Here is a 19179-nt window from a genome sequence, read left to right as displayed (position 1 = left end):
AGGACTGGAGACCTGACTAGGAGGGACACCAACAGCATGTCCTGGAGAAAAGCATTTGGAGGGGTTTGTGCAGGCTGGAGAGTTAAAGGGGGGTTTTGTATGAATCCATTGAAAGGTCTTCTTGGACCAGGGTGGAGGAGGTAAAATGTGGTTGCAAGAAGCATATACTTTGAATATGGCCATCACAGGGACCTGTTGATGGCTGTAAATTATGGAGGTCACCAGCCATGACATGGTATTTAACTAAAAGCTAGAGAAGATTCAAATAAATGGGAGGAACTGGATCTAAAGTCCAGGATTCATTTAGTGGCTAGCCCCAGCCACCCTCTCATAATACTTCTGCACCTTCTTGCATGGATAGCACTTATCTACTGAGGTTTTAAATTACTTACCTGGTTATATTATTTGTCCAATTTTTTCAGTGTGTGGTTCCAGTAATAAGTGAAGCTTTTTATAAATAAGGAATCTAGAGGGTGATTGGGTGGCTCAGTGTAAGCCTCCAACTTCTTGACTTTGGCTCAGGTCATGATCTCACGGTCAGTGGGAGCCCTAAGCCCTGGATTGGGTTCTGTGCCGACAGCTCAGAGTGTGGAACTTATTTCAGATTCTGTCTCTCTGTCTGTGACCCCTCCCCTGATCACAGTTTCAGAAGTAAATAAAAGTTTCTTAAAAGGCTGGGGAAAAAAAAAAGGAACCTAGTTATCACAGAGTTATTACATAAGTCTTGGCCAATTAGAATACCTAAATCCTCAACCAACCTTATTTCCAAGTAGAGATAAAAATCACAGGAACTACTCAAAACAACTTCTACTGTTTCTTTTTTTTTAACCACAAAAGTAAGCCTCAAAAGATGAGGCCTCAAAAAATTGGGCAAAAACTCAGAATTGTTCCTCTCCACGGAAATCTTTAGTAAAAGGCGAAAGATTTATGCGATCTGAAGAGAAACCAGAGTATACCCTCAGACATTCCTTGGAACTTCCTAAAGCAAGACAACATTTAGATCACTTATGGTTGTTCAGTGTCTGCAGGGTTCCTGCTCCCTGCTTGGAATTTATACAGACCATATATTTCTAACAGGAAGTATGCCCTAAATAGCGTAGATATCTCGGCGGGGCTGGAACTCCAGCATCGAGAAACTGTCTTTTCGTGGAGCACCATGGGTATGCAAATCACAGGCGGCTCCGGGCTGTGGCGGCGGGCTGGCGCTGGGGTGATCCCTCCGCAGCAGCTCTGAGGTCCTCAAGAGAACACGTGCCCGGTTTGCCCGGAGAGGTAAGGGCGCTTCCCTCCGGTGCCTGTGCCGAGCTCTTTATCAAGGGGCTGGGATTGTTAGTCCCAGTTACGAAGTACTGTTTTACCGGCAGGGACCCCCCCCTCCACCCCCACCCCCCCAGCAGTGCTGGAGACAGAAGCAAAAGTGTTGAACAAAGGAGGCACATCACTGCCACTCCTGGAAGAGATGGCATCCAACTTAAAGGATAGTTCCATCAAGGAAGAAAAGTGCTCTTGGCAGAGAGAATGGTGTCCGTGAAGTTACAAAAGGCGCACATTGAAAGTAATTCAGCCTGTCTAGAGTGTGGTGAGTCTGAACGAGTCTGGCTAGGCACTGTCTGGGAGAGAGCTGGGGTGATGGCAGAGGCTAGAGGGAGTTGCGCCTGGAAAGGGCTTAGATTTCGTGATGGGGAGCCATGAAAGGGAATTGAAGTCAGAGAGCTGAGTAGTATGAGGTGCCACACAGGGTGGGCTGCACTGCAAGCCCTGAGACTTGTCCCCCAGACTGGAGGTGATTCGGGCTTCTGGATTGAGCGGTCTTGGAGTGGTCAGACTCCAATCAGCTGGAATCAGTTTAGCTGCTGCCACACCAGCACACTTTTTGATGTTTCAGGGTTATTCCCTGAGCAGTCAGAGCAAAACCGTTCAGCACAGCTAATATCTATACACACTACAAAACTAGGGAGCACTTATGAGATACCAGGTCATTGCTTACATAAATGATTTCATTGAAAATTCTGAGGAAAAGGAATAGCACCCTACAAGATAGGCTCCCATCTTCCCATTTCACAGATGAAAACACTGAAGCACAGTGAATTTAACTAACTTTCCTGGGTCCCTCTGCTGCTAAGCAGCACAGGGGGCTGACCTCTTTTGCACTAGATGCTCTCCTGCTCCCCCAAAGCCCCTCCATAGTGACACAGACACTATTGGGTTGAAATCAAGCCTCCATCCCTTGCACCCCCTATTTTAGGTTCAAAGTCAACTACTCAAGGTCTTTGTAGGCAATCTAGTGTTGATTCAACTGCTGTAGGTTTGTTTTTGTATTTAATTAATTTATCTCATATTTAGTCAGAACATGATTATCTGGCCTGTAGCCTGGTGGATGGGGTGTGAGAAGGCAGAGCTCTTAAGGTGGGGTTGTTCCTGGTAAGTGGGGGGCTGGAACCCAGCATGCATATTTGGGTCACTTGAGACCGAGCCCTGGAATAGTTGAGGAAGGATGATAAAAGACCTCCCTCACCTCACAGGGTGAGGTGCTGAAATCTAGCCCAGGAAGGAGTATGGCCAGAATCTTCTAGTCCTCTGTACAAGAACAGAACAGACAGCTTAACTGCAGCACCTCACTGGCCACTAGCACAATCTCAGTTTCTGGACACTTCCCCCAACTAATCCCTTGGCTGTCTGGCCAAAGGTGCCTCTGGGGCACCAACCAGTCTGCTCACTTGCAGAGGCCTTGGAGGATGGTCTAGACAGAAACTCCTAAAATGTCTCCCCAGACCTTGCTATTCCCATCTCTGCCTCGGGTGGCCACTTTCTCTGCTTCCATTTTACCTTCTACCTGTTGCGTGGCTCTGCCCCTCCCCCCACGCTCCTCTCTCCCACGGTGCTGAAACAGAGGTGGGCAGTGAGTCTGGAGAGGTGTGCAGGGCTGTGTTGTGAGGCTCTGAAAGCCACACAGCAGAGTCTCACCAAAATTATTTGTATCGTTTTGTATACTAAGCACTTACCCCAGGTCCTGTTACCAACATATGACCACAGTACATTTGCTGAATATCATCTTCACTTGCCAGGTGAATAAACAGAGCAACATTGTGTGACGAAAATTTAGAACCTGGGGCCTTTCCCTTTCAGGACTAGAGTAGCCCCAAGAACTTAGACTGTGATACCTCTAGTTGCAAACTCCCAAGTTTGTTTGAAAGAAAAGCACCAAAGTCATTTGAGATGAGTTCATATAGAATATATTTCACTCTTTAAAAATAAAACTTTCAGCATGGCTAAAATCTATACAAACTACAAAAATAAACATCTTCATATAAATAATTTATGTGATAGGAGGAGGGCAGAGATATAGATAGCCTACTCAGGAGTTACCAAGCAGTGTGGGGGGAGGGGTCAGGTCCAGCCAAGGGTGCTAGAGGATCCCCCAGGCTTGGTGTGCGAGGGGCCAGTAGCGCAGGGGAGGGCGAGGAGAAAAGGGCTGTACCGAAGCCTGAGGTGCCGGCTCCTACCCCCACGCAGAAAGGCACAGAGCACACAGAACCAGGTGCAAGGCTGCTCTCCCGGCCCAGAGGGTGCTGGTTTTGTACTGGTGTCAGGGAGGTCTGTGATGGCTGAGGCAGGAAAGGGACCGCAGGCAGACAGCAGCAGCAGGGCTCTCCAGGTGTCCGTCCCGCATTCAATGACCCACCCACTGCTTCCCAGTGACTTCCTGTGACCAAAGCAGGGTCTCCATGCTTCAGGCACTCTTTCACCCAGTGGCTGGACATGGTCCCCTGGAACTGAGGTTGCTGGAGCTGCTGGCAGCTGGTGTGGCAACAGGGGGCCAAGTGGGTTCATCAGAGGCTGGGTGGACGTAGGCACCAGGCAGCGGGGGTGGGTGGAGGGCCACTGTCATGGAGGTAGTCACTCTGGCAAAGCTCTGGGGCAGGCTGGAGGACAACCCCCACCTGAGTCCTCCTTCCCGTGGAGCTGGAGGGCTGAGGACTTCTGGACTCTCTTTGTATATCTGTACCACCTGGGAGAGACACCAGTCCCAGTGAGCCCAGGGGGACCAGGACGTCAGTCCCCTTAGCAGCTCACTGGTGCATACTATGATTGTTTGGAAGTTGTGGCCCTTGTTGGCTTCCAGCACGATATAAGAGCTGACAAGGGACAGGATGTCAAGGCCTGGGACAAACTCTGCATGTTGCTCTGGACCCTAAATGCTGAGGTGGGTTCCATAAAGAAGCCAGGAAAGTTGAGGGACAGGGGCATGGTGTTTGGGCAAAGGGAGAGGCTGCCGCCCTTGGCTGACCTCATGGGGAGGGTCCTTATGAGTTGAGCTTTGTCTTTTGGCCAATGAGGAGATTTTTGTCCTGGCTCCATCTCTTCCCTGACCTGTCCCACCCCATCTCCTGGGCTAGAAGAGGGGGAGGGTATGGTCACCTCCGGTGGGGGGCCCAGGATGGACAGCAGCACAGGCAGCAGCATGAGCCCATGGAGGAGGCCCAGGAGTGTGAGCACTGTTAGCACCACGAAAAAGTACCTGTGTGGAGGTAAGCTGTCAGCCTAGGTAGCCCCTGTGGCCAGCACAGGCAGACTCTACCTCCTTGCGCCAGGCCGCCCCTACCTTATGATGAAGTCAAAGTTGGAACCAGCGAGCATAAGCAGACCCAGCAATGTGGAGACGGCCCCATCGGTCACAGGAGCAAACGTGTGCTCTAGGGCACAGGCAGCTCGCAGGTTCCGGCTACCCTGGGTGGTCAGGAAGCCCTGAGGGAAAAAAGAGGCCCTGTACCTGCTCCTTGGCCAGCCACAGCCCCAACTTCTCATCTGTCCTTAGGACTCCCAGGTCAAGTAAACTGAGCTCCTGGAAACTGTCCAGGAAGTATGCATGAGTCTATTTATTTATTTTTTCATGAGTCTGTATATATAGATCTGTCTGGTGAGGCACAGAGATGTCTAAAATAGTTGGCAAACAAGCCTGTCACCTGTTTTTGTAAATAAAGTTTAGTTGAAACACAGCCACACCCACTAATTTACATATGTCTGTGGCTGCTTTAGTGCTACCCCAACAGAACTGCTACAGAGACTCTGTGACTTGCCAAGCCTAAAATATTTCCTGTCTGGCTCTTTACAGAAAGTTTGCTGATCTCGGGTCCAGAAGGATGGACACCAAATGGTCAGTTACTTGTTTGGATGGAATTTCAGAGGATTTCTAATTCTTTCTTCATACTCCTCTGTGTGCTGACTTTTCCCTCTTTCAAGGTTCTTATATATCATTCTTACAGTTGGAATAATAAAATAGTGCTATTATGGTGGAAAAAAGAAGGGAGCTGTTTGTGGGGTCTAACCATAGCTGGTTTGTGGCCCCCACCCCTCCTCTGTCAGAGAACACGGAGCTTTGGGAGAGCCTGAGCCTGCCTCACTTCTACCATCTGTGTCTTGGAAAAATCCTTCCTTTGCCCACATTGCCATCCAGCTACCATCGCCCATTTCTCCAATCCCTTCACAGTAAAGCCATCCAAAAGAATTGTTGGTTCCTATTTTCTCACCTTCCATTCTGTCCCCATTTTGGCCAGGCCTTTGTCCTGTCCTCTCTGCTGAAATGACTGCTTATTTATTTGTTTACATGTTTATTGTTTATCTCTACCCTCTAGAATATAAGCTCCTTGAAGAGAAAGGCAGTCTGTATTGCTATTCCTGTATTATATTGCTGACTCTTCTTGTAAGTCAGTTTGTGTATGTATATATGTATGTACGTATGTTCCCTATACCCAGTGTGGGGTTCAAACTCACATCCCCAAGATCAAGAGTCCCATGATCTATGGACTGAGCCAGCCAGGCGCCCCTATAGCCCCAATTCTTTTTTTTTTTTCCTGCACCCAAGCAGGGCTTTGAAACAAATACTAAATAGTACCTAGCACATAGTAGGTGCTTGACAAATATTTGCTGAACACCTAATCAGCTGGCCCACCCATCCCCCAGTGCCTGTGCTCACCAGAGCCACATGGACTGTGAACTCGACACCAATGCCTACAGAGGCCACAAGGATCACCACAGGGATGGCACTCAGTTTGATGCCCAGGAAACCCATGATGCCGAAGAGCTCCACAGTCATCATCGCCAGGACCAGTACCTGGGGAAGGCAGGGCTCACCCAGGGATCCTGGGAGAAGGGATGACAGGCTGGGTGGGGCAGGGTTGGGGAGCCCTGGGTCTCTCTTGCCCCATCCCTGCAAGGACTCACTATGAGGCCAGCCGTCCAGGGGTTGAGCAGCAGCAGGGCACAGACCAGGAAAGTGCATACCAGCAGGATGCAGACAGCCAGTAGGAAGTAGCGCCGCAGGCCCAGATACTGCTCCCAGAAGAGGAAGGGGGAGCCACTGGGGTAGGCATGTACCCCGGCCCGGCCTGCCTCTGCGCACGCTGCCCGGGCCCCCTCAATGGCCTCCACGAAGTCCGCAGTCTCCTGGAGGCCATGCAGTAGGAAGGGGAACTGGGCAAATTCCAGGGGCTGGGCCGCCGGGACTGTGGAGGGTGGGGGGCAGCAGGGAGAGGAGGGGTGGCTAGTGAGCATGAGGAGAAGAGGGCAGGGCCTTAGGGCGGGGCCCATGTGGGCCCAGGCTGAGGCTCTTGTCGGGCTTCCCCCAAGACTCACTGCGCAGGTTCTCCCCCGTAGTGTCATACTTGTCGTGTAGCCACTCGGGCGGTGGGGGGTAGAAGTTGGCCTGTGAGGCTGCCAGGCCCAGTGGGTCACTGCTTACCCACACGGTCAGCCCCACGTAGAAGAGCTCAGGTGGGATCAGCCCCTCCTTATCTACCAGCTTCCTCGTGGTCAGCTGCAGAGGCAGAGAGAGCTGAAGGCCTGGGCCCATGGGGCCTAGAGCCCCTCTGTGCTTCCTGACCCTTCTAGCCCTCTTCCAACCTGGTTGAAATCCAGAGGCTCTTGGGCATCCCCAGTCTGGATGAGCAGCTTGTAGGCCAGGGCCCCATCCTCAGAGCCATTGCGGCACGAGTGGTGGGTAATGCGCCCAGAAGCCCAGTCCTGGTCAAACGCAGCCTGGATTCCTAGGGGACAACAAAGTAGGGTATGGTCAGCCTGCGGCCCCGGGGGCTTCTGCCCGCAGCCACCACCACCCCCCCCCCCGACCAGTTTCCTTGCCTCTCACCCTGTAGCCAGTTGCGGTAATAGTGCAGCCAGGTGCGGGGCGCCTGGGTGGCAGGCGGGGGCAGCACGGCCTTGAGAGAACTGAAGCGCTGGTGCAGATCAAAGAGGGCACGTTGGGAGTGGGCGTAGTCAAAGCCACCCTGTGTCACCAGGGCCACCTCGTACAGGGAGAAGTACCTGAGCTGGGCGCTCAGGAAGGCATGCTCCTTGGTGCCCCGAGGCACCACATCTGTCAGGGCCAGCCCATCCTGCACCAAAGTTGCTCCGTAGAGGCTCAGGCCCAGAAGAGCCCCAAAGAGCACCAGCACCAGGGCCTGTGGGAAATGGCAACTAAGCTGGAGGCCCAGGGATGCACCCCAGCCCTCAAGTGATGGGGTGGGCCCTCTACCCTTCTTGGAGTGCAGAGACACCTAAGCCATCTAAGCTTAGGTGTCTCTGCGCTGGTGCTCCCCAACTTCTCCAGGCCTAAAGTCTTACCTTGCTGTGTGACTGGAGCAGCAAGGGTGCAAAATGATAGCGGGCGAAATGCGCAAGATTCCAGCGGGCACAAGGCAGGGAATTGCAGGTCGCCTTTTGCCTTGTCCCCTCCTCTTGGCCTAGAAGGTCCCGTGTGGACCCTCCTGGGCTGAAGAGCTCAGAGCCCAGTGGGTCAGAAGGTGGGGGTACCAAGTGGGCCCGGGGAGGCAGGATGGTGACGACATGCTGGCTGCTGGCTTCACAGTGGGCAAATGCTTGAACTGTGGCAGTCAGGTGGGCAATGCCCACTGGTACTGTCCTATCCCCTAGTTCCTGGGGCAGAATCTGAATCACACGGGCAGAGCAGGGGCTGGAAGAGGCAGAGAGTGGAGGTGGCAGGTTTGTGGAAATGCTGGTGAGGGGACAGGAGGTGATGGGGTCCAAGGAGATAAGGCCTGGTGGGGTTGGGGTGGGGAGGCAGAGATGGTACCTAGAGAAGCAACAGAGCACGTCGAGGCGCTGGTAGTGGCGCCGATGCAGGTCCAGGCTGAGGACTGCCGGGAAGACAAGCATCACGGCTGCAAAGTTGCAGCCAACCACTATGGCTGCCTGGGGAATGGACAAGAGGGACACAAAGTCTGGATGAAGCATACCCCCCGGGTCCATGCTCACCCTGAGCCTGGGCCCTGTTCCTGAGGCCTCACCTGCAAGGAGAAGGCCCGCAGTGCAGGGATGGGAACGAGGGCAGCCATGAAGAAGGCAACCATGTGGTTGATGGATGTGAGTGCAACGCTGATACCTGTGCGCCGCAGACACTCGCCTGTGCGCTCCTGCCAGGACAGGGGAGGAGCCATGGGTCTTCAAGGTAGAGCGAAGGGGAAGCTTGGGAGCTTGGGATGGCAGAGGAGGGACAAGAACCACACAGCAGCTAACAGGAGCTGAGTACTGTACACGTGTCATGCACACTGTTCTAAGCACTCAGCTTGAGTTATCACCGATCCTCACACAACCCTCACGACACAAGCACTATTGTTACCCCTGTTTACAGAGGAGGAAACAGAGGCACAGACAGGTTAATGACCAGCCCAAGGTCACCTAAGCCAAGAGGCTCTTAACCCTGTGCCAAATAGCTTCACATGAGCCCAGGCTGGAGAACGAGGCCTCACCTGGAGAGGGGTGCCAGGTGGAGCCTCTGGGAAGGCATGTGCCAGCAGGAATATGTCATCCACACCAATGCCCAGCGCCAAGAAGGGCAGCACCTGGAGGGCACAGGGGGCAGCTGGAGAAACTGATGCGCCTGGACTGTGGACCCCTAGTGCGCCCTGTAGTCCTGGTGTACCTGGGTAGTGGCAGCGTTGAAGGTGATGCCAAGCAGGGCGCAGAGTCCAAGGCCTGAGGCCACCGCCAGGGCTACCAACAGCACCCCTGCAAGGCCCACAGCACCCTGGGACTGGGCACAGTCCCAGCGCAGCATCGTCACACAGGCATAGGCTAGCTGTGGAAAGAGGGCACGGTCTTGGACAGCGGCTCCCTGGCCGAGCAGTGGGCGGAGGCTGGGGTAAGGGGCTGGGAGCAGCACCCACCATGAGCAGATAGCCTCCCACCACACGGGCAGCACTGACTTCGGAGAAAGCGTGCAGGATGTCATCCAGGGTGGTGGAGGAGAAGGCATGGATCTGCTGGGAGGAATTCTGAGGCAGGACCTCCTGGGCCAGCTGGAGAGACAGGGTAGTTCTGAGGGGCGGGAGGAGGGAGCGACCTCAGGGCGCCGCCGTTGCCCTTCTGCATACAGACCTGCACAAAGCGCCGCTGCCAGGCCCGCAGCACGGTGCTGGCCTGCTCCTCGCTCCAGCCGATGTCATGTGTCTGGTAGTCGCCTCGGAAGTGCTCATACAGCTGGCGGGGACTCATCAGCAGGAAGGTGCTCTGCAGGGCCTCTGCCCTGGTGAGGTGTAGAGGGGAGTTGGGGGTGGGGCAGAGCTGGCCTGATCACCCCGCAGGGGCTGCACAGGGGTTTTTTTGCCGGAGCTGCCTAGAATCAAAGCGTGGATTCTTGTGCCTGGGGCCCCCTTACCAGCCCCCAGGGAGGCCCTACCTTAGCAGCTGTCCTTGGGGGTCTCTGGCCATGCCCCCCAGCAGCAGTTCCTCCTGCCAGTGCATAAACTTGTGGGAGAAGCCGTGGCAGCCACCGCTCAACTCCTGAGCCACATTGGGAGCCTAGAGGGGGACAAGGGGGGGTTATTACTCAAGGCCCTCGCTGTGGGTAACTGGGGGGTCCCTGGGCTGGTACCACCAAGAACCATGCCTGCCATGGGGTTCCATAGCCTGAGGTGTAGATAAGTATTTGGAGCCTCTTGCCTACTCTGAAAGTGAACAGCTATTGTCCTGAAGAGAGGAGGCCACAAGAGGGAGCAGAGGCCTCGCAATAGGCTTCTGGGAAGAGCTAGAGTACCTGGTGGGTTTTGGAAAAAGGTTTACCTTCACAGGGCCATAGAGACGCTCAGGAAACTAAGTATGATACTTGTGCTTAGCTAATTTGTCCTCAGTTTCTCTGTACTAATCTATCTTGATGAAGTCCAGGTTTTCTGGGCTTAGAAAAGGACAAAAGGATTTATATACCACTCGAGAGGTCCTTAGGAGAACTGAGTGGGAAGGGTATCGAAGTAACTAGCGCAGTGAGGGCAGAGCAACAATGTCCAGGAAATGGGAGACAGGGCACAGAGCACAATCTGCTCTCAGAACATATGAGGAAGGGAAAGGGAAGGAAAATAGCCTATCCCTGGCAAAACTGGCCGGAACCCACCTGTTTACTGTGATGGTTAGGGGCAGTAGGTGGGCAGTGGAGGTCATCTGGGTGCAGACAGGGCCGCGCCACATAGGCCTGGCCCACCTGTGCCTTGTCCAGCAGCTCCCGGAAGCCCTCAAGGGAGGCAAAAGGGCCCAGCTCCTTGAGCAGCTGCTCTGGATCCAGGTTGGTCCACTGGATGTCAGGACGGCCACTGAGGGGAGAGCCTGTGGTTGGTGAGGATAAAGGATTGATTCCCTCCCTCCAAAATGCGGCTAGGGAACCCTTGCTGTACCCTATCCTTCTTCTAGCTGCTCATTTGTCCCTCCATATGAAGGGTGTGCAATGCTGAGCCTCCCAGAGCTCCCAGACTACACGAGCCTATTAGGTTGCTGCAGTGAGATGGAGGACAGACAGTACTTAATACATGCACAAAGCCAGGAAAAAGCCCCACCGAGTCCCTTCCCAAGCATCTATTTTTGGTTCTAATACATAACCATATGGGCACCTGCCTGTAACAGGTTTTCTTTTAGTTTGGCAACAGCTTGGCTGATACTTAGTTAACTCTCTGGGGCAAAGTCTCTTTCTGGGGATCTTTTTTTCTCCTTTGTTCAGATCTTTGTCTAATAAGACCAGTCTGCCTTTCCTTTGGAGGAAAGGAGAAAGGGGATGTGGAGAGAGCCCTGGGGTAGTCTGGCCCTGACCTGACAGGTAGTTTAGGCCCTTAGTAAGGTTTTGATCATTATCTTTACTCCCACCCTCTCTTCTGCTGGGAAAGTCCCGGCCTAGGAAGCGGGGCCTGGGAGCAGCTGGGGTGGCACTCACGGCAAGTAGGCAGAGCCCCCTTGGAGTTTGGCTCCCTCCCAGAAGCAGTCGAGGGGGGTGAGGATCACGCACGGAAACAGCTTCTCAATCATCTGCCAGGGACATCCCAGGCCACATCAGTCCTGTCCCTGGGCTCCTTTCTCCACAGTCTCTATAGAATGCCCTCTGCAACCCCCTCCCCTCCTGACTTGTAGCCTCCCATCTCCGAGAGCCGTCCCCTGCTGCAGAAAAGGTTCCACCTTGACCCCGTCCCAAAGGATAGCTCAGGGTACTCACCCGCTCAATCATTCCATTTTCAATTAGGGGAATTCCTGACTTGTAGCAGATTTTGTTCAAATCCCAGGACCTGGAATAGCCAGGGGACAAGAGGTCAGCAGAAGAGGTTGACTCCCATGCTGGCCCTGCCACAGCATGCCTCATTCCCAGCTGCTCAGGGACTCAGCCAGACTCACTTTCCATAGAGCGATACTTGCACTTTACTGGCAGCGAGGGCTGCCTGGAGATGGAGGCCCAGTGCCTCGGGCGTGAGGATGTTCTCCCCCTCCTGGTGTGGGGTCTGTATCAACATCTGGGAGGTGTATGCAGCCTCCTCCCCCAGCTTCTCCTTGGTGTAATGCAACTCCTGGCTTACCCGGCTGCCCACTGCCAGAGAGAGAGAGAAAGCTGGGGGAAAAGAGCCTTAGCAGATTGGAGCTCTGGGGAATGCGGGACCCTAGCCTGCAGAGGCCTCCCAAGACACGTGGGAGAAGTGCTCTGAAAGGAGCCCCTACTTTTCCCCTGATGGCCATGCTGACTCCACAGGCTCCTGGCCCTCTGGTTGGAATCTGGAGCTTTGCAGGGAAGTGAGAGACCCCGGTTGTACGGCGCTGTGGAATTCTTGTGTGGCTAAATTTTAAGCATGAATCAGGTTGGCTAGGTTTGGAGCAGATAACTTCAAAACGAGAGGTCAGTATGAGCTGGGTCGGGGCTGGGGCTTTGGAGGTATCCTGGTAAAAGAGCCCTCAATCCCTCTCCGCTCTGGCGAGAAAGACAAGGAGGGACAAAAGGGACCAATAGAGAGGCTGCCGTGGGAGGGGCTGCTGAAGGGAGAGGTCTAGCTCTAGGGCTGGTTCTTAGTTCAGGCTGTCCCAGGCAATGCTTCACAGCCATACACCTTTTTGCAAATTGTTCTGTCAAGAGGGTGGGGATGGGAGTGCCGGGTAATAACGGGCCCCGTGGTGGCACAGGTGAGAGAGGATCAGATGGCCTTTCAGTGTGATGCTGTCAACACACTGCTTCCACTCGTGCAAGAAGGACCTGGAATCGGCTTATGTATAAAGTGGACCAAGGGGAAGAAAAGGTTCCAGGTCTCCTCCACCAGTCTCACTGTCCAGGCAACAGAGAGGCCCAGCTCCAGGCCTGCCTTAGTCTCCTTCATCTTGGCACCCCTTAAATCCAGCATTGTACTGGCCACAGAGTCATGCTCTGTGACTGGGGCCTGACAGGGGAGGGGTGCTGTGAGGGGGTATGGCGTGCCTGTGGTTTGGAGGAGGGCAAGGGCAAGTGCCAAACCACCCCTGAGGCGTTATGGACTTGGTCTGGGCTTCAGCCCAGTTCTGCTTCCACCTGTCCGGGACCTCCTCCTGCCTCCCCGGGGCCCACTTGTGTATCTTCTTTGAGACTCCAGCCCCACCTGTGATCATCATGCCACCCAACCTCTTTCTCTTTTTTCTTTTATTTTGGAGAGAGCAAGAGAGCCCATGTACCCATTCGTGGACTGGGGCCTCGTGGGGGATGGGTGCAGAGGGAGAGAAAGAATCCCAAGCAGGCTCCGCCCTGTCAGCGCAGAGCCTGACTTGGGGCTCGATCCTACCACCTTGGGATCATGACCTGAGGTGAATTCAAGAGTTGGACTCTTAACCGACTGAACCACGCAGGTGCTCCTCCCAATCTTTTTCAAACCCATATAATCTCCTTACTCATGGTAGCCCCCCAACACAGATTTGCCCATCTGCTTACATTTCCCCACTCAAATCACATTCCTGGCCCTCATGAATACAGTCTCCCACAGCCATGCTGCCTGCTTCCCCGCATTGTTCTTCCTTTTCTGACTCTCCTTCATCCTCAGGTCTGTACTATACTGCAGTGTTGATCTCACCGGGCCTAGGCCAGAGCTGCTATAAGGAGGGACAGGAAGGGACAGAGAGAAATTCTTCATAGTAAGTGGGTTTGCTGAGGGGAGGGAGGCCAGGGGAAGGAAGGAACCTGGAGAGAGAGCTATCAAGAAAGCAAGAGAGGGTTGCCTGGGTGGCTCAGTCAGTCCAACTTTTGGTCTAGGCTGCAGGTCATGATCTCATGGTTTGTGAGTTCGAGTTCTCTGTTGGGCTCTGTGCTGATAGCGTGGAGCCTGCTTGGGATTCTCTTTCTTCCTCTATGCCCCTACTCTGCTTGCTAGCTCTCTCTCAAAATAAATAAATAAACTAAAAGAAAAAATAAAGCAAGAGAAACACTGGCAATGTAAAGCACAACACCAAAGAAAATAAGGAATCCTCAGAAAAAGATGAGGAAAAGAGAAAGGAAAACTTCTGCTAACAACGGTGATGATGATAGACATGAGGAGACATGAACTGGGATGTGTTGTGTGGGCACAAAGAGACAGCAGGTGGAAGGAAGAGCCTGGAAGCTCTCTATAGACCTGCTTTGAGCCTTGGCTCTGACCCTAAGTCTGAGGGTCACACCACAGGAGGGCAGACTAAGTTACTTAGTCTGTCTGACCCTCAATTTCCTCATCTGTCAAATGGGGGCAATGCCTACCTTGGTAGAATTAGAATCAATACAGGCAAAGTACTTAGGAAACTGTCCAGCACCTAGTAGGTACAGATAAGGAATTGTTATTTAATAGTTGCCGGGAGAGAGATTGTGGGACAGAAAAACAAGAAAGAACTGGAGTAAAAAAGATTGAGTGGGAAAGGAGAAAAGGGGAAGGAGATGTTAAACTCAACAGTCTGTTAAATGCTTTTGTGCCTTTACAAAAGGGAGAATATAACTGGTTGGCCAGCATGGGAAAAGAACATACCTTATATGTAATCCTGTAAGTGTGAATTAAAATAGCAATAAATTACTGTCTATCAAATTAGTAAAAATTTAAAAAAATTGATAGCACTCATTACTAGCTTACAGGAGTGGACTCTTACCTACCACCAGAGTGTAATTTGGTATGATATTTTGGGGAAAGCAATACTGTAATATGTATCAGACCCCAAGAAATGTTCATAATCCTTGGTCCAGAAATTCTCCAGGCAAGGGCCTGTAAGCTAGTGTAGTGACAGGCTTTCTTTGAGTGAACTGGGAGCCATGGTAGCTTTTGAGCAGAGAAGTGAGATGACCTGACTTTTTTTTTTTTTTTAATCACCTAACAGTATATTTTGGAGCTGAACTGTGAATGAATAGGAACTGGCCAGGGGAAGAAGGTCAGGAAAAGGCATCCTGGGCGAAGTTCTGTGTAGGGAACTGTAAAAGGCTCGGCATTGCTGAGTGAGGGAGAGACAATGCTAGAGAAGAAATCAAGAGTTAGGTTGCGGAGGGCCTAGAATGTCTACTAAGGAACTGGATTCTGGAGTCTCCTCAGAACCTAAAAGAAAGTGGTAGAAAGGCTCTAAGCAGGGGATGGACTTGGCCAGATTTAGATACACCACAGGAGGGCAGTGTGGAGGCAGAGTTGAAGGTGAGGCTTGCAGAAGATTGGTCACTTCTCTAACAGACTTTGATTTTGTTGGCCATCCTTTGAAAGGCCCAGTAATTCAGGGCGGCTGGATCCCTCCCCAGCCTCAAAGGGTGGAATTTGATTAGTTAATCACAGTAATTCCATTGCGTCTGCCAAGTGAAGGGTTTAAGCATGATGCTACACAGTTCTTGCCCAAGTGACCAAATGGGAAGTCAGCTGGGGGGCTTCTGGTAAATTTTGCCCCACTTCCAAAATTTTCCCAACACAGGATGGGATGACGTCCCTTTTCTGCCACTGTAATAGCCACTTGGGATAAGGAGGTGGTAAGCCTGAGGACAAGAGCCCAACATGCTGAAGAAGGCAGAGGGGAAAGATAAGAACCTGTGTCCTTACGGATGTCCTTATGTTGCTGAATTAACCATCCTGGAACTTCTCTACTGTGTACGACCGGATTTCTTGTTACAGGGATAATAAATCAATCTTCTTCCTTCCTTCCTCCGGCCTCCCTTTCCTTTTTTTCTCTTTCATGTGGCTAAAAGCATATCAAATGATACAATCAGGAAAATACCACCAGAGACTGAGAAAAGCCTCATCTGGAGCAATGGCCACATGGGTAGGACGGAGGAGTCTGTTATGAGAAAGGTTAAGAAAGAAGAATTTGCGGATTTAGTAACCAGTTAGCTAAGCAAGAAGACCTGAGGCTGACTCCCAAGGCTCCAGCAATTGATATGTTGAACCCTGTCTTCTAGATAGAATGGCTACATGGTCCTTGTTTTCACGGACAGCTCCCATTTCAAGCCGTCTTTCTCACTGTTCATGTAAGTACTGGTTGGGCTATGTGCTGTGTCTTTTTATTTTAGAGATCAATCTATCTCTGGGCCTTTTAGCTTTAAAATTGATCAGGAAGGACAAGTCTCTCACCATGGCAAAGCTGTGAGGGACCCTGAACTCTGGTCCAGAACTCTGATAGCCAGTGTCCTGCTTCTTTCTTTGCTTCCTGTATTAGCAAAACAGGAAAGGAATAGAGAAATACTCCTCAGTCCTCACCTTGATCAGCTCTTCATTGCCTGGGGCATTGCTGGGAGAAGCCTCAACTATACATGTACAGAGAAAAGATCAGGTCAGGATCATTGCTTCAACCTCACCCCCAGCTCTTGCTGGTACAGGACACAGCAGGATACTGAAATAAGGGGAAAAGCTCTAGGAATTGGCTACCACCCTGTTATGTCACCCCTCCACAAACAGCAGAAAAAATCTGGTGGGATCTAGCCTGTCCTGTGCTGGAGGAATAGACGAGAGGATAAGGAACGTGGAGGTTCAAGCAGTGTTTAGATGGGAAAGGTCTCGGAAATGGAGAAGGAGGAAGAGCGGGGAGACAGCTTCTATTGTAGCAGGAAATTCAAGAGTCATTTGGGACCACCCAGGCAGCAGTGGTGTGGGTGGGGGTATGTGTATGTGCGTGTAAGCACGTGTGTGTCCTGGGGCTGGGGGCAGGCAGGCAGGCACAGAGAAACATCTGCTCTGGACCCCAGGGCTGGCCTAGAGTGTATATGTATGTGTGAGCTGCAGAGGGCGGGGACAGGGTGGGGACGGGGTGTAGGAGCCCAACAGGCAGGCAGGCAGACTCCGAGAAACATCTGCTCTGCATCCTAGGGCTTGCCAGCGTTTGAAATAACTCGAGGGTGTGAGACTCTAAACTGGCCCTGCTTTGGGTGTGGGCCAGGGCTGGGGGAGGTTTGCGGGAGCCCACAAATGCAAACTTCCCAGGGGAGAACAGGGAAGAGTTTGACCCTATTCAAGGGCTAACATATGAAACCAGGCCTCAGGAAAGGAGAGTTATGCCAAAATGATTAATATGAAACCATCTTTATCTAATGCTTCCATTAGGAAGTGAGGATTTGGTTGCGTCTGAACCCACTGTTGCCTCAAAGTTCAGACCCTGCACCCCTTTTCCCCACTAACCGCAGGGGGCCGAGGTGCATGGGACTTCTCCATGGAGGCTTGCCAGATGATTTACTCAGTTTCCCCAGCCCAGTTCTAACTCCAGATCTAGTTCCAGATTCTCCTGGTCAGGTGTGATCTCTCCTTGCCTTCTCTTATTCAACGAAATCGTATTCTGCTCTAGAGTGTATTGTATCCCAGCATGTACTTTACTTTCTTTGCTACTGAAAGATGGGCCTTATTTTGGTTGCCTTTACAAACCCTGCCATGCCATAACAAATACACATAAAAATTGGCAATAATTGCTAAATAAACACACACACGCTCACAGATAACTATTCTATACACCTATTCACAGGACTCCACCAACTGCAGATGTCCATTTACATGTGTGGGAGGGAGCACTGCTCCCAGATGCCCAGGCGTTGGCAGGCAGGTACCCCCTCCAGGCCCAGAGCCAAGCCCACTAGAGCTCAGTAGTCAGCTCCTCACCCTCTTCTTGCCTTGGGCTCACCATATCCAAGCAGCTGTGACTAGTGTCCACAACTCACCTTCCACCCAGAGCTGTTCTAGGTCTGTCTCAATGATGGCCACACGGAGACCCAGTGCCAGGGCTCCAAAGGCCAACAGGCCCAGGAAGAGCACTTTGCCACAGTGTCTCTGGATCCCGCAGCCCAGAGAGAAGAGCAGGCCCTGGAAGTAAGCACGCAGCCAGAGTGGAGCCTTTAGGCTCCCAGCTGGGATCTGGGATGGAAAGAGAAGGGTCAGCCAGGCAGTACTGCAACAATGCATGAAATCCTTCCCTTTTCTCCTTATGTATCCCCTCTGCCCAAGCCCTACCTTCTTGGTTTCTGGATGCAGGACAGGTAGGACCTACACAGACCCAGGCCCAAACTTGGAAAAGATTTAAAGCGATTTTCTGCCGCCCACCCAATACGCACCTAAGGCACAGACCCGTTTTCTGAGAACAGAATACATATACACACATCTGTTCTCAGGGGGACAGAGGTGACACCCAGACACACTCTCACCGGCCAGATGTCGAGGAGACACAGAAAGACACACACACCCTTAAGGGGTGGGCAGTAACACCCTGCAGTGGAGAGACATCACACCTTGCCGAATAACAGACCTGGGGTCTCTAGACCTCGTCCCAATCTTTCTAACTCCAGTTTCCCCTCCACTCACCTGGGGTGATGCGGCTCGAGCTGGGGGTGTATAGACAGGGGGCAGCTCCTGGAGTGGCGGCGGCCGAGCCATGCTGGCGGGGATGGGGGGCGTAGGCGCCCCCAACTCGCGTTATCTGGGATTCTCCATAGGCTGGCCTGGTACCCCTGTACTGCTGGGCCCGGCGTCGAGACTCAGTGGGGCCGCTCAGTGGGCGAGGGGTGGGATGCTGCTGAGCAGCGGCGGCCGCGAGGGGGATGAGCGCAGGGCGATGTGGGTGCCGGAGTCAATCCCGGGCGCAGGCTGAGCTACCGGCCGGCGACAAGCCGCGCGGCTGGAGGGAGAACGCAGTGAGGAGGAGGCGTCCTTAGCTCCAGAAAAAGGGAGCGGGCCGGGACGACGCCCTCCCATTGGCTGAGGGTCCGCAAATTACTCGGAGCCGCGCGGCCGGATCCGCTGCTAGGCAACGGCGCCGCGGGTGGGGGCGGGGCAGGAGACCACCCAGGCAGGGCCACCCCACGCCTCGCTTCCCCGGCCGCCCGCGGGGCCCTCGGGGAGGAGCAGGGAGGGAGATCCCGAGGAGGCACGGCGCTGGCCAAGTATGAGCTAGGAGACGCCAATGCTGAGACAGGGTATCTGCTGACCGACCCAGCCAAGACCCAAAGACTTCTTTTCGCTCTTTTCTGCCTCCACACTTGCCCCTTTCAGTCCACTCTCCACTGAAGCCAGAGTTCTCTCTCTAAAATGCAAATCTGATGATAGCTCCAAAACACAAAGCCCAATTGGAGAGCGGAGCCCTGCGTGATCTAACTAAAGCCTCCCTCTCTCATAGTTCCTTCACACCCACCCTAATGTTCCTTCCAACCCTACAGAGTTAGTTACATGTAATTTGCTAAAGGCACCAGGCTATTCCGGGCGTTTCTGCCTTTGTACATGTTGTGGCCCTGTTGTCTTGGCAGACAACCTTCACAACTGAACATAAATCAATCACCCCTCTTCGGAGCCTTCCTTGATTTGTGCTTCCCTCCTGACATAGCTGCTTCTTTCATTGTGCTCTTTATAACTAGACAATAGGTAGGTGCTCAATGTTGAGTCCCTGAGAGTTGCAGAAACCAGGGTGGAAGGGACTGCAAACAGATTAGTTCCTTTAGGGGCGCCT

General features: G+C 52.8%; 1 protein-coding gene and 1 non-coding gene across 4 annotated transcripts; both read right to left on the bottom strand.

Annotated features, from left to right (window-relative positions):
- Window positions 1-839: 839 nt before the first annotated feature.
- On the bottom strand, window positions 840-954 carry LOC115300489. The gene has a single exon (XR_003912662.1). It is a non-coding gene; the product is annotated as a U5 spliceosomal RNA (small nuclear RNA).
- A 2256-nt stretch (window positions 955-3210) lies between these two features.
- On the bottom strand, window positions 3211-18354 carry PTCH2 (patched 2). 3 transcript variants are annotated; one of them, XM_029949668.1, is made up of 22 exons: window positions 18042-18354; window positions 17405-17597; window positions 11662-11851; window positions 11486-11555; window positions 11210-11301; window positions 10403-10598; window positions 9695-9816; window positions 9394-9541; window positions 9183-9314; window positions 8939-9094; window positions 8766-8858; window positions 8304-8429; window positions 8090-8208; window positions 7621-7969; window positions 7145-7457; window positions 6901-7043; window positions 6634-6814; window positions 6223-6503; window positions 5975-6112; window positions 4604-4746; window positions 4420-4519; window positions 3211-4009 (listed from the first exon to the last, which is right to left on the bottom strand). In XM_029949668.1, the coding sequence occupies exons 1-22, from the start codon at window positions 18111-18113 to the stop codon at window positions 3743-3745; spliced, it is 3624 nt and encodes a 1207-aa protein (XP_029805528.1). In that variant the 5' UTR covers window positions 18114-18354; the 3' UTR covers window positions 3211-3742. The 3 variants fall into 3 exon arrangements, with proteins under 3 accessions (XP_029805528.1, XP_029805527.1, XP_029805529.1); XM_029949667.1 differs by having other exon boundaries at window positions 7621-8208; XM_029949669.1 differs by lacking the exons at window positions 17405-17597; window positions 18042-18354 and adding an exon at window positions 15294-15363.
- Window positions 18355-19179: the final 825 nt, after the last annotated feature.

This window comes from Suricata suricatta, chromosome 8 (genome assembly GCF_006229205.1).
Source record: "Suricata suricatta isolate VVHF042 chromosome 8, meerkat_22Aug2017_6uvM2_HiC, whole genome shotgun sequence".
Lineage (NCBI taxonomy): Eukaryota > Metazoa > Chordata > Mammalia > Carnivora > Herpestidae > Suricata > Suricata suricatta.
The sequence above is the reverse complement of the archived record's forward strand: the minus strand, read 5'-3'. Positions and strand labels throughout refer to the sequence as shown.

What these genes read in the sequence shown, in the direction of transcription:
- PTCH2 (XM_029949667.1), bottom strand. Translation starts at nt 18,113, where the DNA reads ATGGCTCGGCCGCCGCCACTCCAGGAGCTGCCCCCTGTCTATACACCC. An exon ending in AGAACAGCTCTGGGTGGAAG is followed by an intron (nt 11,852 to 17,404) that starts GTGAGTTGTGGA and finishes TCTCTCTGGCAG; the next exon opens with TGGGCAGCCGGGTAAGCCAG. An exon ending in TCACAGTCCATGTGGCTCTG is followed by an intron (nt 4,747 to 5,974) that starts GTGAGCACAGGC and finishes TTTTTCCCTCAG; the next exon opens with GGCTTCCTGACCACCCAGGG.